At 44.6% G+C, this 26,150-nt stretch overlaps 1 protein-coding gene across 1 annotated transcript; it reads left to right on the plus strand.

The window, feature by feature from the left end:
* Positions 1-3,613: 3,613 nt before the first annotated feature.
* Positions 3,614-17,583, plus strand: LOC112077389 (zinc finger homeobox protein 3-like). Its single transcript, XM_024143909.2, is given in 3 exon segments — positions 3,614-3,735; positions 4,112-9,685; positions 10,867-17,583. Coding segments are annotated over 3 exon segments (7,404 nt in total). The 5' UTR covers positions 3,614-3,638; the 3' UTR covers positions 12,600-17,583.
* The last annotated feature ends 8,567 nt before the right edge of the window (positions 17,584-26,150 follow it).

Consider the following 26,150-nt stretch of genomic DNA (forward strand, 5'->3'; position numbering starts at 1 on the left):
GGCAGACGCAGCCCTAATATGAAGTGCTGAAAATAGGAAGACTTTTATTTTCATACCGACATGCATAAAGGTATGCCACCACCATTCTCAGTCCACCGTCTTGCTTGCTCGACTTTCTGCTCCATTCCCATCACGTGACTGCTCTCTCCTCTCCTCTCTCTCTCTCCTCTCTCGTCTCTCTCTCTCTCTCTCTCATCTCCGCATCTCTCCTACATCCTCTCTCGCTCTCTCCTCTCCTCTCTCCTCTCTCTCTCTGCTCTCTCCTGCATTTGGCCCCATCCCTTCCATACCCCTTCTCCTCCCTCTCTCTTCCTCTATGCTGCTACATCCTCTCTTGCTCCTTCCTCTCTCTAACTCTCTCCATCCTCTCTACATCTATCTCTCCCTCTCCTGCTCTCTCTCTCTCCTCTCTCTCTCCTCACACTCTCTCTCCTGCATAGCCCCCCATCCTTCCATTACCCCTCCCTCTCTCCCTCCTCTCTCGCTCCCTCTCTCTTCCTCTCTCTCCTCCCCTCCCTCTCTCATTCTGTCTCATTTTCTGTCTGTCTAAGATAGGGGTAATGAAAATAATTGTGCTTCATTAATTCTGAGTCTGGCTAGATGATAGCCATTTTGAACTATGTTTGCCAATTAGGTGGTCCAAATTAAAAGTGACCTTGGGATACTCTCTGCTCTTGCCTCTCGTTGTCTAATGAAGAGGTTGTCTAGAAACAGTCCACTTTGTAATGTAAATCGCTGCTGTGTTTTGTATTTGTGGTATTCTCCATGCTGGTTGCATTAATTTGCCACTCTCTATATGGAGGAGAGAGAGAAGGGAGAAGAAAACAGAAAGGAAGGAAAATGTCTGAACATTTTCCAGTGAATTTCTGATGAGACTAATCGCACAGTGATGGACGAGAGAATGTTTACTGTTCCACTTAACCCTGGAGCCCTATGTAAACCCGCTGTTGCTTGATGAGGACTCGAGTGGGTCTGTTTGGAGCTGTGTGCCATGCTTTGTTCACAGACATGTCCTCATTGTCACTATTTGCTGGACACACTGCCAGTTGCAGACTGACAGAGAGTTTGTTCCTTTTAGAAGCACAGGCCAGACCAAAGGCTAAAATACACAAATATAGACAGAGGCATTTGATTATTTTATGTTTCAGATGACTAGGTGAATCCATTATGCCTTTATACATCACTCCTGGTGACTTAAGGTTAAATATATGTTGATAAGATTTGACTGATTCTTTTTGAAGAATATGAATATTGTGTTAGATAGTAAAGGTCAAAACAGCTATTTGAATTATATTCTTCCTTTTCATTTTGTTTAGCCTCATTTGATGTTATCACCCACACATACACATTTAAGTAAAGCCAGGATGACCATTGTGGGGTGATAGAAGAGAAGAAGGGTGGTCCATTGCAGTAAGGAGAACCTGAAATGGAGGTAGATTAATAGAGGCACGGAGAGGGGTGGGGAGAGACTGTGGGGAGTAGGGAGAAGGGTGGGGAGATACTGTGGAGACTAGGGAGAAGGGTGGGGAGAGACTGTGGGGAGTAGGGAGAAAGGTGGTGCGTTTAGAGACTGTGAAGTAGCAGAAGGCAGGTGCGGAAGAAGACTGTGGGATAGCGGAAGAAGGGTGCGAGAACTTGGGATAGGAGAAGGTGGCAATACTTGGCAGACTAGAGCAAAGGTGGAACACGTGGGGAAGACTCTGGAGTAGGAGCCGTCGAAGGGTGTTAAAGACTTCGGATAAGGGATAAGTGGGAGAGACTGTGGCGAGCTGGGAAAGGTGGGCAGCAACCTGCGAAGGAGAAGGCGGGAGAGACTGTGAGTACCGAAAAGGTGGGGAGAGACTGTGATAGTAGAAGTCTAGCGGAAACTGTTCGGAGTACGAAAGGTGGGGGAGAGACTTGGAAGTAGAGAAGGTGAAACTTGCGACTAGGTAGAAGTGGGGACGAGACTGTGGGATAGAGCAAAGCGTGCTTAGAGACTTGAATAGGAGAATGGGAGCAGACTTGGGATAGGGAGAAGGTCGGCAAGACTGTGTGGCAGAGGAAAGGTGGAGATACTGTGGAGACTGGAGACGTGAAATCGGGTGGGAAAGCTGTGGTAGAGACTTGTTAGGAGAAGGGTGGTCTAAGGACTGTGGGTGATAGGGGGAGAAGGCGTGGGAGAACTCGTGGGAGTAGGGAGAAGGGGAGACGTGAGTAGGAAAGGGGGAGATACTGTGGGAGTAGGAGAGGGGAACTGGAGTGGTGGAGACGAACTGTTGACTAGGGCAGAAGGGTGGGGAGAGACTCGTGGGGAGTAGGGAGAAGGGTGGTTGACGACTGTGGGAGTAGGGAAAGTGGGGAGAGACTGTGGGCAGTAGAGAAAGTGAGGAGAGGACTGGTGGAGTAGGAGAATGTGGGAGAGACGTGCGACTAGAAGCAAGTGGGAAACTCGTGGGATAGCGGAAGAAGCTAGGAGAGACGGGAGTAGGGAGCAAGGGTGGGGAGAGACTGTGGGGAGTAGGGAGAGGGGTGGGGTCGGGTGGGTTGGGGTACTGTGAATTGAAATGCAGCGTGGGGAGTGAGGCTGATTATTCTGTTTGGGGAGTTAATTGAAGGAAGGTGAAGCAGACAGTGCCTCATCTCCCGGCCTCTTCCAATCTCAATCACCGATTATTGTTAAATAGGAGCTGCTTAATGAGTGCAGTTGATGAATTGTTGCATTTCTGTAAGGGGAAAGAGGGGCTATGAGGGGGAGATATGGGAGAGGAAGAGGGGTGGGGGGAGATAATACGGAGGGAGGTGGCTGTCATTCACCCATGATTGACTTCAACCTTTTGAGAGCAAAGAAAACCTGGCCGCTTCTCTGCACATTCTTAATCAATATTCATTGCTCCTTGAAATGTTCTAATTAAAATGGTAGAAACAAATTAAACCATTGTATCGTGGAAAAATGCATAGCATTCCTCCTGAAACGTCATTTTGTTGCGTATTTGTTCATACATCTTTATTGAACCTGTTCATGTTTGGATTTATCCATAGTAGCTCTAATTTTTGTATTCTTAATGCACCTGAAATAACTCTAACGTAACTGACATTAAACCACTATATTGTGACTTATGCAGGGTTGGAAGGCATAGAATATTTCCCCAAACTGATAGTGCTTATATTACCCAGAATGCCTCTTTTCTGTTCTGGTCCTTATCATTGGAATGGGATGCACTTTTCTTTCATGGAATAATGATTTAATTAGGTGGCCTAATAAGCTTTTCAGTTGGCCAAGGTAGGCTTTTCAGGCCATCTCACTAATTGGCTGCAGCAGAACTTTCCAGTCGCTTGACAAAACACCAGCAGTGATCAAAGTACAAATTCCAGGGATGGCAAATAAAGTCAAAAGTAATATGATTATTTGTGCATGTCTGTGTGAGTGCATGTGAGAGAAAAACCTTATGCAAGGGTTTCCAAGATGTTTTAAGATGTCTATCAATTCCATCAGGAAAATATGTGTGCAGTTTTAAATGTAAAGAATATATAACAACATAATATTTTTGTGAGCTTACAGAAACTCAGTTGTATAATAGGACCACACAGTAATTAACATGGGACATGTCTTGTGTTTGATTTTCCAGGTGACAGCATCAGAGGTTCTGCCAGAAAGCATGTTCATACCAGTACCAGGCCCAGATAGAGAGGCACAAAGCAGCACCCCACAGGCCACGGCTAACTCTAGCTCTGAAGATATCAAGAAACAAGCCGGTCAGTATAGCACCATGTTTTTACCTATGCTTTAATTGTCCCTCCTTTCATTTAAATGTGAAGGATAGCGATGGCACTGTTCTCATTACCCAGTCTCCCTTTGGAAAATGTAATGAAAATGCAGGGGATCATGCCAAGGCCATCATTGACAACAAAGGAAAAATAATGATTCCTGCATCTGCAGGAGTCTGAATTAGTTATTACTTCTGTGTGTTGCAACTACCCCCTCCCTGGGGATTCTGAAATGATACATGCGTCAAGGACTCCTAAGTAGAGATAAGATGTCCTCTGTTGAAATTACATTTTCTTGCACAAAGACTCTGCTTATGTGGGAGCCTCTTTAATCCATTTTTTCTTTCTCTTTATTTATTGACAGAACCATCAGATGCTGAGCCTGAGAAAGGGGTCTCACTGCCTACAGAAATAGCTGAAGCTCGCAAGTCACATCTGGAGGATCAGCAGTCTGGAAGGGAAGACACAGAATTCCTGTGTTGGAAGAAAGGCTGTAACCAGGTCTTCAAGTCCTCCAACTCCCTCCAGGTGCACTTCAACGAGGTTCACAACAAAAGGCCTCAGCTGCCTGTCTCAGACCGGCATGTCTACAAGTACCGCTGCAACCAGTGCAGCCTGGCCTTCAAGACGGTGGAGAAACTGCAGCTGCACTCACAGTACCACGTCATCAGAGCAGCCACCATGTGCTGCCTCTGTCAACGCAGCTTCAGGACCCTGCAGGCCTTGAAGAAACATTTGGAGACCAGCCACCTAGAGTTGAGTGAGGCTGACATCCAACAGCTCTACGGAGGCTTACTGATGAATGGAGACCTTATGGTCATGGGAGATCCATCACTTGGAGAGGACCACGGAGGACTGGGAGAAGATGACAAAGAGGGAGATGACAGTGACCAAGAGGAGAAGCAAAGCCCAACAGGCAGCGACTCTGGCTCATTGCTAGAAGATTTTGGATCAGAGCCTAAGCGTGCCCTGCCATTCAGGAAAGGTCCTAACTTTACCATGGAGAAGTTCCTGGACCCATCTCGTCCTTTCAAGTGCACGGTGTGCAAAGAGTCATTCACACAGAAGAACATCCTTCTGGTTCACTACAACTCTGTCTCACACCTGCACAAGGTCAAGCGGGCCCTACAGGAGTCCACCACTGGTCAACCAGAGCCCACCAGCAGTCCTGACAACAAACCATTCAAGTGCAACACTTGCAACGTGGCTTACAGCCAGAGCTCTACTCTAGAGATCCACATGCGCTCTGTCCTCCACCAGACCAAGGCCCGAGCAGCCAAGCTTGAAGCAGCAGGAGGAAACACCAGCTCCAGCAGTGGCTCTGGATTAAGTGGCGGTGGATCCTCCATCAGCACTTCAACTCCAAGCCCGAGCCCAGCTACTAACTCAACAACCAGCTCCAGCAACCACAGCTCTTCTGGGGCTCAGACTACACAGAGTATTCTTGGAGGCAACCACATGAGCCAGTCTCACAGCATTGAAAGCCTTGGGAACTCCTCGATGACTTGTCATCCGTCACCGTCTGAAAACCATGAATCGAAAAAGAAGAAATTTGCAGACATGCTCTCTGCAAGGGGGCAGCAGCAGCAACAGCAGCAGCAGCAGCTTCAACAGCAACAGCAACAGCAGTTGGCTCAGGCCCAAGCCCAAGCCCAGGCCCAGCTCCAACAAGAGCTCCAGCAGCAAGCTGCCCTCATCCAGTCCCAGCTCTTCAACCCAGCACTTCTGCAGCACTTCCCCATGACAACTGATGCTCTTCACTCACTGCAGCAACAGCAGCTGCTCTTCCCTTTCTATATCCCTGGAGCAGAATTCCAACTGAACCCAGAGATGAACCTCAACAGTTCTGCACTTGGCCTGTCAAGCTCCACTGCCAACTCTCTGTTGGAGGACCTGAAGAACTCTGCCCAGCAGGCTCAGGCTCAGAGCTGCCTGCAACAYCAGCTGATGCACCACCACCTTCAGCAGCAGCACCAACAYCAGCAGGCCCAAGCCCATTCTCAGGCCCAGGGCCAGATGGCTTTGCTTCAGCAGAGTGCCAATCTCCTTCACCAGGCTGAGAAAAAGCAGAAGGCCGCTGCCGCCCACAATGAGAAGCAAGAGAGAGAAAGGGAAATACAAAGAGAAAAAGACRTAAGAGAGAAAATTGAGGAACATGTCACAAAAGACAGCTCTGACAACAAGTCAAACGAAAAAAAGGARATGCAACAGACTGCAATGAACTCCAACCACGATCCTGGCTTTCCTCCACCAAGGATTGCMTCAGATGCTCGTGGAAATGCCACTAAAGCRCTTCTGGAGAACTTTGGGTTTGAGCTAGTGATTCAATACAATGAAAACAAGCAGAAAGCTCAGAAGAAGCCAGCMGGGCCTGGACCAGCTGGAACAAGCACGCCTGGTGGGATCACYAGAGTGGTGGACCCCATCGAGGGATTGSAGAAGCTGGAATGTGAGGCCTGTGGAAAACTATTTTCKAACATACTYATTCTGAAGAGTCATCAYGAGCACATCCATCAGGCCTTCTTCCCATTCCGCTCCCTGGAGAGATTTGCCAAGGAATACAGAGAGCAGTATGACAAACTGTATCCACTCAGACCCCAGACACCAGAGGCTGCTCCTCCTGCTCCTGCACCTCCTCCTCCTCCTCCTCCTCCTCCTCCTCCACCTCCACCCCCTCCACAGAGAGCCCCAACACCAAATATTCCTGTCTCTGCTCCCTCCATCACACCCCCAACTGTGTCGACCCCACAGCCTCCTGTTCAAATGGCTCAAATGTCCATGCCAATGGATATGCCCCTCTTCTCACCACTCATGATGCAGTCAATGTCTCTACAGTCCATGCCCTCTCAAATGCAATCCCAGATGTCATCTGTGGAGTCACAATCACTGGCTAACGATCTGGCCCAGCTTTACCAACAGCAGCTTACACCAGCCATGCTACAGCAGCAGCAGAATAAGAGGCCCCGGACACGTATCACTGATGACCAGCTTAGGGTCCTTCGGCAGTACTTTGACATCAACAACTCCCCCAATGAGGATCAGATTAAAGAGATGGCAGATAAGTCAGGGCTGCCCCAGAAAGTCATCAAACACTGGTTCCGCAACACCCTCTTCAAAGAGCGCCAGCGCAACAAAGACTCACCCTACAACTTCAACAACCCACCCATTACCACTCTGGAGGATACCAAAATTGACTCTAAACCCCCTTCCCCTGAGCCTCAAAGACAGGAGTGTTATGGGAGTAAAAGATCCTCAAGAACAAGGTTTACAGACTACCAATTGAGGGTGCTTCAGGACTTTTTTGATGCTAACGCCTACCCCAAAGATGATGAATTTGAACAGCTCTCCAACCTTCTGAGCCTCCCCACACGTGTCATTGTGGTGTGGTTCCAAAATGCTCGTCAGAAGGCACGCAAGAATTATGAAAACCAGGGCGATGGAAGCAAAGATGGTGAACGAAGAGAGCTGTCCAATGACCGTTACATTCGCACCACCAACCTGAACTACCAGTGCAAGAAATGCAGTCTGGTTTTCCAGCGTATATTTGACCTCATAAAGCACCAAAAGAAGCTGTGTTACAAAGATGAAGACGATGACGGGCAATATGACAGCCAAAACGAGGACTCTATGGATCTTTCTCATGAATACTACACCCCCTCTGGGTCCTCCTGTCACACCCCTATGCCTTCCTCCTCAAGCCTCTGCCCTCTCCCTCCCTCCACCTCAGCTTTCTCCCACCTCTCATCCTCTGAGAAGGAGGAAGCCTCACCAGCTAACACATCAAACTCTTATGATGAGAAGCCCAAACATTTGGCTGAAATGTCCACAGACACACGTGAGCACCAGACCACCATCAAACAGGAGACTGTGCATCAGCCCCAATCTGAGACTCAACATCAGAGAAGAGAAGCACGAGATGAGAAGCCACAAACAGCCCCAAAGACAAACAAGCATTCTTCTCCTTCCCTCTCTCAGCAGCAACGTGACTGTGGTCCCTCAGTCTCTCAGACAAGCCAGGCTGAGAGAGCTTCTCAGAGCTCCCACATGGGCCTCAACCCTCACATGAGCAATGCATCACAGCAACAGCTGGCGCAGCAAATGATCCAATACCAGTGTGAGCAGTGCAAGCTTGGCTTCCCATCCTTTGAGCACTGGCAGGAGCACCAGCAACTCCACTTCCTCTCTGTGCAAAACCAATTCATCCACCCTCAGTTCTTGGACCGCCCAATGGATATGCCCTTCATGTTGTTTGATCCAAGCAATCCCCTGTTGGCCAGTCAACTSCTCTCTGGGGCTATGCCACAGATCCCAAGCAGCTCTGCCACCTCTCCATCAACACCCACCTCCACCATGAACTCCCTGAAGAGGAAGTTGGAGGAGAAAGCAGGCACTAGCCCAGGAGAGAATGACAGCACCAACAGTGGGGAGGAGCCACAAAGAGACAAGCGCCTKAGGACTACCATCACACCTGAGCAGCTGGAGATCCTCTARCAGAAATACCTYTTGGACTCAAACCCRACTCGTAAAATGCTTGACCACATRGCTCATGAGGTGGGACTGAAGAAGAGGGTAGTGCAAGTTTGGTTCCAAAATACCAGAGCCAGGGAAAGGAAGGGYCAGTTTCGGGCTGTAGGGCCTGCTCAAGCTCACCGGCGATGCCCTTTTTGTCGTGCTCTCTTCAAGGCGAAAACTGCACTAGAGGCACATATCCGTTCCCGCCATTGGCATGAAGCCAAACGTGCCGGTTACAACRTAGCTCTCTCTGGCATGTTCACTGAGGAAGGGATGCAAATGAAGATGGATCCTCTGGATATCTCCAGCTATTCCCAGCTTGCCCCTTCTAACAATGATGGACAATGCTCCTCTCTGTCACCAGTGAGCAAAAACATGGACTTGTCTCCKAGGGCCCTTTTGAGCCCTTCATCCATTAAAGTTGAAGGAGGAATGGAGGACTTTGAGAGTCCATCTATGTCCTCTGTCAACCTTAGCTTTGACCAGAACAAACTTGATAATGACGACTGTTCTTCAGTGAATACGGCCATCACAGATACCACCACTGGTGATGAGGCCAATGCTGACAATGACAGTGCTGATCAAAAGCATGGTCAAAATAGTGGTGATTACCTGTCTAAGTCTGTGGGTACAGCCCCCTCTCTTGAAAATGACGACCAGATGTCATCAGGGCTGGTGAGCCCTGCGACAAGCTATTATGCTAGAGACTATGAAAATGAGAATATAATTGACTACAGTGAGACCTCCAGTCTGGCTGATCCCTGCTCACCAAGCCCCGGTGCTTCCGGCAGCAGGAGCATCGACAGTGGAGACCGTCCTGGCCAAAAGCGTTTCCGAACTCAGATGACTAACCTCCAGCTGAAGCTACTCAAGTCCTGCTTCAATGACTACAGGACACCTACCATGCTGGAGTGTGAGGTACTTGGCAATGACATCGGACTTCCAAAGAGGGTGGTTCAGGTGTGGTTCCAGAATGCTCGCGCCAAGGAGAAAAAGGCCAAGCTCAGTATGGCTAAGCACTTCGGGATCAACCACACATCCTACGAGGGGCCGAAGACGGAGTGCACTTTGTGCAGTATCAAGTACAGTGCCCGTCTCTCCGTGCGAGATCACATCTTCTCTGCGCAACACATCACCAAGGTAAAGGACACCATTGGGAGCCAACTGGACAAGGAGAAGGAGTACTTTGACCCAGCCACTGTCCGCCAGCTGATGGCCCAGCAGGAGATGGATCGCATCAAGAAAGCCAATGAGGTCCTGGGACTGGCACAGCAGCAAGCCATGCAGCAGCAGGGGATCTTTGATAGCCCTGCCCTGCAGGCCCTGAACCTTCAGTCTGCCTATTCAAATCTGCAAGGGATGCCCCCTGGACTTCTGCCAGGTGTCGGAAGCACCTCCCTACCTGGCTTTAACTCATCAAACTCAGGTATGTCATCGCTCAGACGTCACATAGATCACTGTTTCATCAGTGTTTTCTTAAACCGATGAAGCACTCTTGGATCAAATGTAGTATTTTGTAATATCCACAATTGAAAAGAAGTGCTGTACCAGTCTGAGTGTCTCATTCAAGTAAAACCATTAACTAGGTATTAACTGGGAAAACTAGTAAGCACTCTGGATTAAATAGGGCGCTGAATTTCTCCTACATTTTCCAGTAGGCAACGTTTCGACCTTCTTCAGATTAAATAACCTTGTCATCAATCAATCTGTCATCTGGAAATATTCACATTGGAATACATACTGTACATGTAATACAATATAACAGTGTGATGGCACCTTCCGTTTTAATCTGGATTTGCCAGGCAACTGTAAGCATGTTATTTTTTACATCACGTTGTATTTCATAATGAGTCATGCATTCTAGTAAAAGTCCTTCATTCCGTTCATTTGACAGTGTTGGCCTGCGTTATTGGAGAGACGCTACTACAACAAACAAATACAATATAAAATCAGAATGAGCATCTCCAGACATCTGCTGTCAACTTCATGAGCTACTTGAACTGTTACCATTCATTTAGAGAACATTAAAAAAAAGTCCTCAAATGAATAATAATAGCTCACTTCCTTCTCAAACCTCTTTGACCTTGGGAACATTAGCAGTACTTGACCTTATTATCATTTAAATTACATGTTTTGATTAAGATTTCCTAAGTTTGTTTAAAGGTCAGTGTCATACTTTATTTGTAAAGAAACCATTTGCACATGTTTGAAGTAGTAGACACTAGAGTCTTTATCATCTTAAGATGTAACTAACTCCTCAGTTTGTCTGTTGTTTTCTTTATTATTGCCCAGCTGCTTCTTGATTGATCAACTCTAGTAAATATTGAGATTGAGATCTCTTCTTATGGGCCTTCCTAGAAAGGCTGAGTTTCTGATTGGCTAACGTTGAATCATCAAAAGCAATCTAATGAATTACCTCTGGTGAAAAACATTTCTCTTCAATAAAGTAATCAGTTATTAATACACTAAGCTCCGATAATTAGTGCGTACAGTAGCTCTCTAGAACACCTTACTTAGAAAAACACATACATGCATCTATGAATAACTAATGTCTTGAATCCCCCTCTAACTCTGAATTATCCCATTTCTCTGTTTCATCTTCTCTAGCTTTAACTCCTCCCAAACCTCCAAACCTCCTGAACATGCCTGGCGCCAGTGTTCCTTCACCCAGCCTCCCTACGTCTGGATTACCCAACAAGCCTCCCTCCTCCTCCTCCTCCTTGGCATCACCCAGCCCAGCACAGGCCAACACATCTGTCGCCCACTCCAGCCCTACTTCCACCTCCACCACCACAACAACCCAGTCAGGCTCCCGGCCTGAACACCCCAAAGAGCGTAATGCTGAGAGGTCAAGAGAGAAGGAGAAGCCCCACCACAAGGAGAAGACAGAGAAGCCCTCAACGCCATCCTCCACAGGYGGCACCCCAGCKCCATCCACCTCTGCTYCCAGCGCCAAGAAAGAAAAACAAGACGCAGCTGTGCCCGCCACCTCCATGCCCACYCCGGGTATGGAGTATGTGGTGGACCCTGCCCAGCTCCAGGCCCTGCAGGCTGCCTTGGCATCGGACCCTACAGCTCTACTGACTAGTCAGTTCCTGCCCTACTTCATGCCTGGATTTTCCCCMTATTACGCCCCGCAGATACCTGGYYCTCTCCAAGGCGGCTATCTGCAGCCAATGTACGGCATGGAAAGTATGTTCCCCTACAACCCAACATTGTCCCAAGCGCTGATGGGCCTGTCCCCAGGGTCCCTGCTTCAGCACTACCAGCAATATCAGCAGAGCCTGCAGGAGGCACTACAGCAGCAGCAGCAGCAGCTTCAGCAGATCCAGCAACCCAAAGCGAGCCAAACTCCAGTTCCCCTTCAACCTTTGGGGGACCGCAAAGAATCTGCCAAAGATCCAGCGAAAACAGAGGAGCAGAAAGGCAACCCCCACAGAGAGATCTCTTCCTCCTCCTCCTCCTCTCACAATAACCTACCCTCCAAGCAGAACGAGATGGATGGCAAAGTCGCAGACCCCCTTCTAGACCAGTACATCGTCCCCAAGGTGCAGTACAGGCTGGCGTGTCGCAAATGTCAAGCAGTCTTCAGCAAGGAAGAAGCGGCCGTCAATCACCTGAAGTCTATCTGCTTTTTCGGTCAGTCTGTGGCAAACRTGCAAGAGGTGTTGCTGCGTGTCCCCAGTGGCYCAGGTGCAGGGGTGGGCAGCCTCTARGACTGCCTGGCCTGCGACACCACGTTGGATGGGGACAAAGCGCTTCGTCAACACCTGGATTCGGCTTTGCACAAACACAGAACAATCAAGCGATCAGCCAGAAATGCCAAAGAGCACGCTACTAGTTTATTACCTCACTCTTCAGCCTGCTTCCCCGATCCTAACACCGCATCTACCTCGCAGTCTGCCACTCATCTCATCAGCACCCCCCCTCCCCCGCCAACGACATCAGCCACCATGCCYTCCTCCTCTGTCTCTTCATCCTTGTGCTCCTCCTCTGCCACCCCACTCAACACCACAGCTGCCGGCAAACCCTGGCCCCAGGCCCCTTTCTCCAGAGCTTTAGCTGGGAAGCCCAATGCCACTCCTTCTTCTTCTTCTTCTTCTTTTCCTCCAGTATCCTCACATTCAACGGTTACCTCAAGTTCATTGAGCACCTCAGGAGTTCAGACCTCGATACCAACAGACGTCTTTACCGACGAGTCTGACTCTGACAGCAGTCAGAAGTCAGCAGACAGGCTGGGCAGGACGGCGGAGGTGCCGCAACAGCCCGGCTGTCTCAAAGACAGTAGTAGTTGTAGTAGTAATCTTGCTAGTGTAGGAACGGACTCCATCAGATTGTAAAAGAGCTTTCGGTGATGGACAATATTTTAAAAACGCAAAAGACAAAAAAAAACACAAATGGGAAAAAACAAACAAAAAAGCAGCGATGTTAAAATACGTTTAAAAGTATACAAAACAATTTCAGAAAAAGATGTGTAAAGACTAACTGCAATTCCAAAGCTTGTAACCAAAAATTTAAATGTTACTGGATTGTTTTCCCATATCAACATGCTGGTTTTCATTTCTTTCAACTGAAATATATACATTTATATGTATAAGAATAGAAAGATCACTGCAGTTAAGTTTTGGGTAATGATAGAGGAATGCTGTATAGCAATGGACTGCCTCAAAGTTGTTAAATGGCCCAAGAACCCTTTTGACAAAGTCAACAAGCTGTCCCTTGTTTGTGTAATTATTTCCACTTAATAGCACAGTCACAAAAAGCCAGTATGTACTGTATGGGAGAATAGTCTAACAGTTTTCTGCTATCAAAGCATTCAAATACCAATGGCTTGCAAAAGTAAAAAGAATAATGTAATGTCTATTTTATTCTCAGGTCAACAGCTCACAGACGTTTTTCTGTTACAGAATTTCATTGTTTTACACCTTTTGTTCCGAACAGGAGAAACATATATTTTTTTTTTCTCCCAGAAATTGATTTTAATGACAGAAAGTTTTAAAATGAGTGAAAATATCATAAAGACATAGCTTTCTGGACATTTAAAAGGGTAGCTGATCTGCTGATTTTAAACATTTGAAATACTCTTAAAGTGGGAAAATTTGCAATCCGGAGAGCATTGGAGACATGTTGATGGGGGATAAAAAAGATTTTTTTGATAAAAAAACTTTCTGTATTTATGATAGATATGAACATTTTTGGTGTTAAGTAGATTGTTGCATTGGAAATGAATTTAAACAGTATGGTAGATTGAAAAAAAACTTTGTACATTTAGCTTTTGTATCGTCCAACTTTAAGGCGCTTCATTTGATGTTGTCTTGGTCATTCCGATAGACTAGATTATGGAGCAGTAACTTATCTGAACTTTATTTCTGTCTTATTCTCGGCTTCTTGGCTAACGTTCACCCAACTGCCACTCTCCCACTAGGCAGGGTTCTCTCTTTCAAAATGTTTTTTCTCTCTGTTTTGGTTGGTATGGTACTAACCAAAAAAGAAAAAAAGACCTGGGGTGAAATGTTAAACAATATTTACTTTTATTTCTGTTACCTTTGTGCACTTAACATTGTCTGACTCATAATTCTCACTTTACTTGTTCCTCTCTCACCTCACTTTGTTTTTCTCCTCCACTGCATTTGTAGATATGGAGATAGTTACTCCTCTTCGGCACTACAAATCAAGCCTTTTGTTCTTCATGTAGTGTGGCTACAGTCTTTTTTCGGCTTTATTTTCATTTAGACTTTACGTTGTTGTTGTCATAGATGAAGAAAATGAAAAAATAATAATAATAATAATTATCACGCTTTAAAACAAAAAGAAAATCCAAAGACTAAACACTTTCACCATTGGTGCATAAAGATGAGAAAAGAGGCTTCTTTATACTTGAGAATTTGTTGCTGTTTTTAGAGGAAAGAAAACAAAGTTTTAAAATAAATGAGTACGCATCAGAGTTGCCGTTTTTGCTTCATTGCAAGCAGACAGGTGGCTTTTTTACGTAAAATACCAAGAATACCAAAAACCAAAAAAGGAACCTTGTCCTTGCATTGTGGAGTAGCAGCGTTACAGAGCCATTGCAGTTGTAAGATAGAGGTTATAAGTCTTTGTTTTAACTTTTCTGTTACTCACAAAAAGTCATTTTTTTTAAAGAAAATGTATAAGGTCTGGTCTTCAAGGACATACGTTTTGCTGCTAATGTAGAATTTTGAAAAAAGAATACCTAGCTAGATGCATGCTCATTTTGCTTTTTGGCTAAGCTTTAACTAAAACAACAATAAACCATTTTCCTGCCTCTGCGACATCTTTTTTTTCTTCATCTTGCAAAAACGGAACTTTGAAGACTGTGAATATATGTTCCAAAGGACATTTTTGACGATTTTCTTTTTGAACAAACCAATGTTTAAAGCCAATGATATATAACATTAGTAAAGAACAGTGCATTCCAAATATCACATCAAAGTTTTCTCCTTTTTTTTCTTAAGCAAGGACTGATTTAATTTTAATCATTTGAATTATTATTGTATTTTTTTCTCATTTCTAATGTGACTGTAAGCTGTTGTGTAAAGTTAGCATTCTGTTTGCTAAACAAAATTACCTAGATCTGTCATTTTGTGTCTGGCATGGAAAGTTGATAAGAACCCCTCCTTCCAGTTAAGTTTGTTACTCACTTGATCAGCAAGTAATAGTGGTTACCAATACATGTATATGATACATCTGGTACTGACGTGTCTCCTAGGTTACATCATCATGCCTCTCAACTTGCAAGTCTCAGAAGGAAATAATGGCTGTTTTGATAAGTCTGGAGTGCCGGCCCAACTTTCTGGCACATCCAGTTGTGACTTGGCCCAGGTGTCTGCAGGGCATTAAACCATTTTCACGCACGATGTTGATTACAGGTTTCTAAGGGACGTCTTCATTCCAAAGCGTTTTAATTCTGGAAAAAGCAGGAGTTTTTTTGAAGATGTCCCTTGTGTTCAGATACTGTAGTTAAGAGGTATGTCATGCCTTCATGTCCAAAGAGGTCACTCGCTCCATCTTATTGCAGTGGAAATGGATGTGCTTAATTATCCCCACTCTCTCATAGATGAAAAACGTTTATTTAATTCCTTTACACCAAAACCAAGGCATATTTAAATTTGTGAATAACTGGTTTTCGGCCACTAGTGTATAGCAAGTGTATTTGCCCCAATTGATACAAGCTGCAATCTAGGAAGTGTGTTAAAAGTGTTACGTCTTGCAGAGCAATGTGATTTGGTGTTAATACTTCCTTACGCATGCTGTTGAAATTCGGTTGATTTGGTCTGCAAGCTTGCCACTCCTCTAGTCCTGTTCTCTAGAATATTGTTCATATGATTATTTTTGAGAATTCTAATGTTGTACAGTTTATTCTTGAATGCGTTTGCTTTATTTTGGTTTTCAGATGTCAGACATGTACTATTATTTTCTTATAACTATTTTATGTTATTTTAGTTTCTGTATATTACTTTTCCTCATATAAATTAACACTAGCTTTAATTTCAATTGCTGAATTAAAAAAWKWKRTTWWTRRWWMYKCRMGSCKKRTTWWMGMMMWAWWAWMMTRRTWWWWTTMMTTTGTCTTTTTTGACACTGTTTGATCTCTTATTTCTGAAGTGTAATCTTTGTTTTGGGCTCTTTTGTGGAAGACGGTCCTGGTCTTCTTCACAACAGATTCAGCCAGCATGGACTGTGTGTGTGAGTTTGTATGTGTGCGTGTGAGTGAGTGAGTGTGTTTCATAAGAGCCAGCATCAGTTTTGAGTTTTTATACATTTTATTTTATACTGTACTTTTATTTACGCACCAAAACGTACTGAACCGAAAGCTGGATTATGAATAAAGTGGTGAAGTTTTAGAAATTTGAATTTTAAAGTTAACAAAAATCAAAAAGAGGAGAACGACGATACCGAAGCACTGAGCAGTTTTTATTTTGATTGAATATATGAATGTGGCCAAAGCTTTATGCAGTTAAAAACAAAATTTAAAATTACAATTTGTGCCCCAGATAAGTGTATATTTTATTGTGGCACAAAACAATAGATAACTGAGATCCTTTGACTCACATTGGGATACTTGATTTTCATGGACAATTACAAAGAAAGAAAAAGACAAGGTTTTGCTGTAGAGGTCATCTTTTGCCCACTGTGAAAATGAACATGTATACAGATATAGATATATTTAAAACAAGACATCAACTTTTTTGTTTGAAATGATAAAGAAGGAATGAAAAGAAGAAATGAACTCTGGGAAACTTTGGAGATCTTGCTGAGAGGACAGGGGAGGCTGTGGGCAAACTGGGCATGGGAGCCAAAGGCAGGCTCAAGGCGGCTTTAATATCACAACCATATTTGCTTACATCTCTGAGATGGGAATGGACTCTGGAACCAGTGGACATGTGTGACACAGAGAGGAAAGACATTAGATAAAGAAGCTGAACTATAGTGGCTCCAGCTGCTTCCTTGTTGCTCTGTCTGTCTCTCTTCTCCAGCTCTGCCTCTGCTTCTGCTCTTTTACGGACATGTTTCCGCACTTCTGGACGGGATGGACAGAGATGCTTGCTTCATTTCCCCCGGTTCATGTTGTTGCTACCTGTTTCATTTCCTCCTGCTTGTCTCACTGATGGACAAGTATAAGCTCTCCAGTCAGACGGCGGCTCGCCCCTCTCTCTGTTCATCACACCAACCAAAAAGAGAAATGAGCCAGAGAGAAAGGGGAAGGGTTTTCTAGGCTGTCATTCCTAAAGAGGCAGTTACACACAAAAAAGCGAATCAACCAAAATTAACAACCAAACTAACAAACAACCAAACAAAACCGTTTGCTCCAACTTCAAAGATGAACTGTTACTTGGAGCTCTCTCTGTTCCTTTTGTGACTCCTGGTGCCACAATGTTTTTTTTAATGCATTTTCTTTTTCTTTTTGTTTTCTTGAATTATTCCTCCTCCGAGCCTCACAAGCATGGCTCCGTGGCTCCAGGCAGCCCACTGAGGGTAGAAAAAACAGCCTTGCAATGTACAAAAAAGAGCAAGTTAAACCAAAAATGTTGTTCTTGATGTCTTTTCTATACTGTAGTCTTGTTAGCTTTTTTGTTACTGTAATTATATGATGAAGATTTCCAAACTGTACCAAATTACATGGAAACTAACATACATAAAACCACATGGAACTTCAGACTTTTAAAGAAACTTTTGTCACAAAAACCTTGTTGTCCTAGTTAAGTTGATTGTAGATGGTAATTGAATATACTCCTTTGAAAATATTTCATCAAGTATGTTTCTTGCTCATTGTGATACATTAAAAAAGTATGAGCATAAAATGCATTACTTGTGTGCCTCATCCTTGTGTGTTTTGTTTGAATTCAGTTGTATTGTATGAATGAAGACGGCAGATGAATAGTGCAAAAGTCAAGTGTCACATACAGAGAGAGAATGTTGAACACTGAATAGCAGTTTGTACATTTAGCTCAAATCAGAATGCCTTTCCTGCCATGAATGATTTGTATACGTTGATACTACTATAGCTGCACTCTCTGTACCAACCATGAACATTTGATCCTTTATGCTTTCTTCTGTATTTACAGTGTAGAGTTGAAATACAGTAACCTTACACAGCCATAGCTTAGCAGTATTCTCCATAATATCTATTATTATCAAACATTATCCTTCACATTTGTATCTTATTAAGGGTAATAATGATCTTAAAACATAATTTGCATCGTCATTGTTTTAATTAATGCATAAAAAGTGTGATCTTGTCAGATCTCTTTAGCCTCTTCTTAATCTTCCATGCCCTGAGATGTATCATCCTTCATATTTAGATCCCTGGTAGGGATGATTCATATTTAGATCCCTGGTAGGGATGATCTCTGGACATGATTCATTAAAACATATTAAGGAACGATTGCAGGATCTCACTTAATTAGAAGTGGCTGTTTGTGACTAATTCAAGTTGATTAAGGCTGAGAAAAATGATAACTCCCAAGTGAGAGTATGTTGGTGAACAGCGAGTATTTTTAATTCCTTCTGACTGATGTTGAAACTTCAAGGCATGGTGTACTATACTACTGGCACTCACTTGAAAATTAAGTCATATTGAGAAGGCTTGGATTTCTAATTATTTGCTTTGCATGTGTGCATTTGCAGCTACTTGAGATGTCTAGCTGAAGTTCTGTGTGTGTCCATTGTTTACATGTGTTTGATACTTATTGGAATGAGGATGTGAGAATGAAAGCAAAATTAGCTTGCTACCTTGATCACACATGGCACAACGAGCCCAGAGGCCAGATCACACATGGCCACAACGAGACCAGAGCCAGATCACACATTGGCAAACGAGACCAAGCCCAGATCACCACATGGCACAACGAGACCAGCAGCCCAGATCACACATGGCCACAACGAGACCCAGAGCCAGATCACACAATGCACAACGAGACCAGAGCCAGAATCACAACATGGCACAACGAAGACCAGAGCCAGATACACATGCACAACGAAGACCAGAGCCAGATCACACATGGCCACAACGAGACCAGAGCCAGATCACCACATGGCACAACGAGACCAGACAGCCAGATCACACATGGCACAACGAGACCAGAGCCAGATCACACATTGGCACAACGAGTACCAAGAGCCATGTATTTAGAAAGTTGCGCCAATGAGGGTTTCTGCAGTATGATTTGCATTTACAGACACTGGCCTCATTCTATGTCAGTATGTTTAGCTCCCATTTACATTACTATGCGGGATATATTTAAACTCATAGAGTTAAGAATGATACATCATTAGTATAGTATTGCATTGCTCTATGATTTTAAACAATGCATGTAACTGAATGTCTAGAATTAGAACAATATTCAACATTGTAAAGTTGGCCTAACTCTCTAAATATGTGACTCTGAAAGACACTTCAGAAGCTGCGTGGGACAGGCTGTTTCTATGATTTCTTAATGGGCAACCTGGTGGCCAAAAGGACGACTCACTCTGGCCAAGTAGGTGTAGTAACTCCTGTAGCCAACCAATAGGCCAGGAACCTGCTACCACATACAGTTGAAGTCGAAGTTTACATACACTTAGGTTGGAGTCATTAAAACTCGTTTTCAACCACTCCTCAAATGTCTTGTTAACAAACTATAGTTTTGCAAGTCGGTTAGGACATCTGCTTTGTGCATAACACAAGTCATTTTCCAACAATTGTTTACAGACAGATTATTTCACTTATAATTCACTGTATCACAATTTCCAGTGGGTCAGAGTTTACATACACTAAGTTGACTGGTGCCTTTATACAGCTTGGAAATTCCAGAAAATGATGTCATGGCTTTAGAAGCTTCTGATAGGCTAATTGACATCATTTGAGTCAATTGGAGGTGTACCTGTGGAGTATTCAAGGCCACCTTCAAACCAGTGCCTCTTTGCTTGACATCATGGGAAAATCAGAAGAACTCTGCCAAGACCTCAGAAAAAAAAATTGTAGACCTCCACAAGTCTGGTTTCATCATTGGGAGCAATTTCCAAACGCCTGAAGGTACCACGTTCAATCTGTAACAAACAATAGTACGCAAGTATAAGCACCATGGGACCACGCAGCCGTCATACCGCTCAGGAAGGAGACGCGTTCTGTCTCCTAGAGATGAACGTACTTTGGTGCGAAAAGTGAAAATCAATCCCAGAACAACAGCAAAGGACCTTGTGAAGATGCTGGAGGAAACAGGTACAAAAGTATCTATATCCACAGTAAAACGAGTCCTATATCGACATTACCTGAAAGGCTGCTCAGCAAGCAAGAAGCCACTGCTCCAAAACCGCCATTAAAAAGCCAGACTATGGTTTGCAACTGCACATGGGGACAAAGATTGTACTTTCTGGAGAAATGTCCTCTGGTCTGATGAAACAAAAATAGAACTGTTTGGCCATCGTTATGTTTGGAGGAAAAAGGGGGAGGCTTGCAAGCCAAAGAACAACATCCCAACCGTGAAGCACGGGAGTGGCAGCATCATGTTGTGGGGGTGCTTTGCTGCAGGAGGGACTGGTGCACTTCACAGAATAGATGGCATCACGAGGAAGGAAAATTCTGTGGATATATTGAAGCAACATCTCAAGACATCAGTCAGGAAGTTAAAGCTTGGTCGCAAATGGGTCTTCCAAATGGACAATGACCCCAAGCTTACTTCCAAAGTTGTGGCAAAATGGCTTAAGGACAACAAAGTCAAGGTATTGGAGTGACCATAACAAAGCCCTGACCTCAATCCTATAGAAATGTGTGGGCAGAACTGAAAAAGCGTGTGGGAGCAAGGAGGCCTACAAACCTGACTCAGTTACACCAGCTCTGTCAGGAGGAATGGGTCAAAATTCACCCAACTTATTGTGGGAAGCTTGTGGAAGGCTACCCGAAACGTTTGACCCAAGTTAAACAATTTAAAGGCAATGCTACCAAATACTAATTGAGTGTATGTAAACTTCTAACACACTTGGACTGTGATGAAAAAAATAAAAGCTGAAATAAATCATTCTCTACTATTATTCTGACATTTCACATTCTTAAAATAAAGTGGTGTTCCTAACTGACCTAAGACAGGGAATTTTTATTAGGATTACATGTCAGGAATTGTGAAAAACTTAAATGTATTTGGCTAGGTGTGTGTAAACTTCCGACTTCAACTGTATATCTCAACTGTACAGCATGACATCAGACTTATGAATGTAACATTGATTTAGTGTTAGAGTAGGTATCATATTCACAGTGTTATCCTTCGTAGTTTTTGGCATGCAGTAGGCTCCAAGCTGTTCCCTTACTTTATGCACAGGAGTCACAGAGGTTAGTGTGCCATTACGATTCCCCTTACAATATTAACAGTAAAGGGCTTTTTGCATTAGTAACACATTTCCAATGCATTCTTTGTATTTTTCTTGTCTTTGCAAGGTTTGCATGCACAAACGTGACACGGTTGTACCATATTGGTTTGATTGTAATGCTGGAGGACTTTATGAAATGAGATGCTTTTTGTGAGAAACCAAACTGAAATAACAAGGGAGGACCTTGATTGTGGGGCCCCCTCCTAGCCAGCCCCAGTCAGGCACGGTGTGACACACGAGGGCATGCGCTCCCCTTTGGAAGTTTCCTTTAATAAAGGAGTACGCTATTATTGCCTTGTGACCTTTAGTGAGCTCCAGTCTGANACGGTGTGACACACGAGGGCATGCGCTCCCCTTTGGAAGTTTCCTTTAATAAAGGAGTACGCTATTATTGCCTTGTGACCTTTAGTGAGCTCCAGTCTGAAAAGATTTGATTGAATTGCTGTCTGTTTTACTATAAAGAGGGATGAAGAGGGTGGGCGGAGTCCTTGAGAGCCTTACTGAATTCTTGAAAGTTTCTAAAGGATTTTCATTGAAATATGATTTGAGTATTGAACTGAATATTATAAAAGAGAAGTGTGCTGTGAACGTGTGTGTTCATACAACATGCATGCTGAATTAACTACGGTGCACGATGGGGTTCTAGGAAAGGGGGTAAAGGGTTCCCGAGAAGCCCCAGAGAGAGAGAGAGTTGGAAGCAGGGGCCATCCTGTCTAGAGCAAGGAGCCTGATTCATCGGCCATGCTGAGCCAATTAACACGCAAGGGTACATCCCGAATGAATTAAAAACACCCTAATCGGATCAGAGTGAAAAACCAGGCCGCTTCCTCCCCAGCCCTGGACCAGATGGCACCCACACTCACATGTAGCATTGTAACAGCCCAGGCCCAAGTCGCAAGAGTGTGAAATTGGGTTAGCGCCTGAGTCTAACACTGGCCATGGGCAAGGGGAGCTCCCAATCTCATACTCCCTTGGCCTGGAGGAACAGGCCCCACATTACAAAATGTAGGGGCCCAATATTTAATTATCATCCCAACTGCCCCTCACATAGCCTGTCAGAAGGCCACAGTGAGTAGAGGGAGTCTGTATGTAGGCCTAGATCTGAGTGACAGCTCCACAGGATCCTGTCTGCCACTCCTCTCTCTCTCTACCCCTGTCTGCCCTGTACATATCCCAGAAATGGCCTCTGATGTATCAGAGCTCACTCCCTCTCAGGCCCTACAGGCAGATTAGAGCTCTGCTGGATAGAATATCTGTCGCTCTGTATGACTGGATGGCTCGAGCTGGGTGGTAATGCCATGTAGAGGGTTAAGGCCTGGTCCCACTAATGTCTCTGTGGGGTTTCTTAAGCTCTTTAGGATCTGCTTTCAACATTTGCAGTGAATCAAGGGTACGAAGTTTGGACAACTGAAGCCAAAGTGACTACAAAAGGCATGGTTGTACATAGCATGACTATGTAATCGCGGGCATTGTTTTAAATGAGAAACATGGCTCTTAAATGGTTGTTTGGTTTGAAGTTGGCACCGGCCCTGGAGACCACAAAGGCAGAAAATGAGGAGCAGAAGCTGGAAGGGAAACCACGCTACCAAACATTCCAGCATGGCTTTCAATCCTACGCTGGGCTGGTCAGGGCATCCTGCTGCCAACCAACCCATCCGACCATGGTGTTTCACCTCTGTCACATTAACACAAAGTCATAAAGACTTCAAACACACACACAGTATTTAAAGTAATGCAGTGTAATAATTTGTTGAGAACAAAGAGTTCTGGATCCTTTGCCAGGACTGTCACTGCTATCAAACCTTTTGAGGTTTTGGGAACATGTTACATTTGGAATTGTAGGTAAACTGTCTGAACTGTACCAAAGGAACAAATTATAGTATGTCACCAGCAAAGACTGTGGACATACTGTATGCATTTGTGGCTCCACRAGTGAAAGCCCTGGCTAAGCAGGGCTGCTTTACACATGAACAGGTTTCTCTGCTSTTYAGGGCTWACCTCTGACAGCCAGTCTGGGACAATAACAGGGTACACCATGAGGCTAAGGATTCTTCTCATTGCCAGGCCTAAAAACCACAGGACTACCACATCCTACATCCACATCCTAGCCCAGTGAGCTCTCCCCCTTTTCTCCCCACCTCCCCTGGATCTCCATCCATGCAGTGCCACAATGTCTTCCTCCCCTATCAATGTCAAAGCCAAATCACACCAGAGCCGCGAGGACAGGTCAAACTAATTCAATCTCATATGTCAGGAGAAATGATGGGTGAGGGGGTTCCGAGGGAAGGCGAATGGGATAAAACATTTCAAACGCAAAGACGGGTTCCTTTTTTAAATAGAAGATGGCTGGGTGAGGCCTTGTTTTAAAGCAGGCATCCCTCCCACCTCCAGGGAATCTGATGGGATAGACGGGAAGGTCAGAGGAAAGAAGACCTTATCAGACTCTGCACATCACTGATAGCAGACCCATGTCATGTGACCTACAGACACACAGGTCTGTGGGAGGGGCTCTGAGGGTCAGTACTGGCAGTGCTGACCTCTTACTGGACACTGCTTATGGATAGAGTTATGCAGGATTTGTAAATGTATCAGACTAATACATGCCATTATTAAATACTGTTTTAGTGCAGTCAAAATTCTGTTTATCCTGTGTTTTAGCTCATATTGTACAACAGCTGATGAAACTAACACTGTAAAAGTGTAAAGAAAAATGTAATCAGTGTTATTTTCTGATAGTTGCTGGTTGAAATAATACAATCTACACAGGACCTTCTAATCCGTAGATTTGCATTGGTGGGAGTTTCAGCTTTCCATGGTGACATCACCATGCGGTAAATTGGTTAATAGACCAATAACAAAGAGAGTTCCAAACCTCTCTGGCATTAAAAAGCTCGTTTTCAGTTTCCCCCTCCCCACTCAGACCACTCCCAGACAGTCCTAGCAAAATTGTTACTTGAGAAATTGTTTTTTGCATAGATATTTACCCATATCAGTCTACTACCCCCCCATCCTGTGCAGGACAAACTACTGGCCCTTAGCCCCCCACCAGCCTGGAAGCCATAGGGGAGGTGTGGAGTGTGCCTTGGCAGGCACTGGGTCTTGCTGGAGTATTTCCCATCTCCTGGACACAGGATCAGGTGTCGCCTTTTTCACAAAACCTTCTGGTTCTACTTAACAGGAAATGAGGTCCATCAGAAGAACTCTGACCAAAACTGAGCCTGAATCAGGCCTGACAGGCAGAAATATTAGCCTGTGACGGCAGCCAATAATTGAGTGATCGGCTCACCCCTCAATCGTAATGAGGAGAATATGTGCTGGGAATGTGTTTGTCCTTCTCTTCTCCTCCCCTCTCTTCACCCTCTTTTCTCCTTTATCCAATAAATAATTTCAAAGTTCTTCCCTAGGTGTCATTTCTGTAACCTCAAAGTAATGTGATGCATCGAGAGCTTTTCAAGACCTCAGCTTGAGAGTGTTTTAACCGCTGAAAATCATAGCTCTGTGTTGATGTCAGAGTCGTGAGAGATCAATTATCACACCTAATTTTATTATTGTATGTAAAAATGACAATGGCTTGACCATGTAAGAACTCCACTGTCTTTTGGTCTATCCTTTTCCTCCATAAATGTGTTTCACAGGTTGTCCTGGTCTGATGGGGTCTGCTAAATCACTTTAACAGTTAAAAAGTCAAGGAGAGAATCCTGSCTTRACSTAGATCCACATGTCTCTAGTCATTGTACTGTTGAGAGGTTTTAAGAAGGATAGATCTACAGAATAAATCTAACACTCAGCATCGGACCACCATTCCTACATTAAATATCTGTGGCATATGTAGGTTTCTGTATGCTTTACAATAATCTACACTCCCTGTGTGTGTGTGTGTGTGTGTGTGTGTGTGTGTGTGTGTGTGTGTGTGCTAATAGTCGTCCCAACTCTCTCCGCCCTGAGCACACCAGTAAAGGGAATGGAACCAAAACATTATACGCAGCAAGCCATTTTCTCGCTGAGAGCGGGAGAGAGATCCCAGCACACACACTCTCTCCCTTTTCTCATCGCTCTCCCTCAGTGTGACTGGAATGACATTAGATGCCAGTGCTTGTTTGTGCTCAATGACAAGTAAACAACGGGACTGGGGTCTCCATGGCAACAGCCAAGGCTCAATACATCATACCTCGTTACATAGTCAAAGGGGACATTTGGTCAAAAATTCATATATCAAGGGAGAGGGAGGGAGGGAGGAGAGGGGACGGGGGGGAGGAATTGCCCTGCCATTTGTTATTGAAGCTGATAACTCGGCATAAAAAGGTGGCCTTATTAATTCAAACAGCGGCCATATACCAAAGTTAAATTAATGTGCAAATACCTTGGTTGATTTTCCTGCATGTATGTGTGTGTGCATGTGTGTGTGACTCTGCGTTGCTGTGTACGCATGTGTGTGTGTGCATCAGTGAAGGGTGCTGAGGGGAGACGCTCATAAATAATGGCTGGAACTGAGTGGAATGGAATGCATCAAAGTTTTATGTATTTGATACCATTCCACTGATTCTGCTCCAGCCATCTCCCGCAGCATGTCCTCACCGATTAAGGTGCCACCAAACCTCCTGTGGTGTGCATGTGACTGAGAGTTGAATGTGACCCAAAGTGCCTTACAAAGAAGGTGATGGCTGCTCAGCAGGGCCATAATACTGTATGGGTATGAAGCAGGCCAAAGCAGTAACAATAACAGACCTTGCTAGGAAGCTCGGACAAAAAACACAAACAGCCGTGTTGCCAACAACATTCTATCATAGAAGAACAATCAAATCAAATCAAATGATTTATATAGCCCTTCTTACATCAGCTGATAATCAAAGTGCTGTACAGAAACCCAGCCTAAAACCCCAAACAGCAAGCAATGCAGTGTTAGAAGACGGTGCTAGGAAAAACTCCCTAGAAGGCCAAAACCTAGGAAAGAACCTAGAGAGGAACCAGGCTATGAGGGGTGGCCAGCCCTCTTCTGGCTTGTGCCGGGTGGAGGACTAAACAAACATGGC

Source organism: Salvelinus sp. IW2-2015, unplaced genomic scaffold (genome assembly GCF_002910315.2).
Source record: "Salvelinus sp. IW2-2015 unplaced genomic scaffold, ASM291031v2 Un_scaffold4510, whole genome shotgun sequence".
Classification (NCBI taxonomy): domain Eukaryota; kingdom Metazoa; phylum Chordata; class Actinopteri; order Salmoniformes; family Salmonidae; genus Salvelinus; species Salvelinus sp. IW2-2015.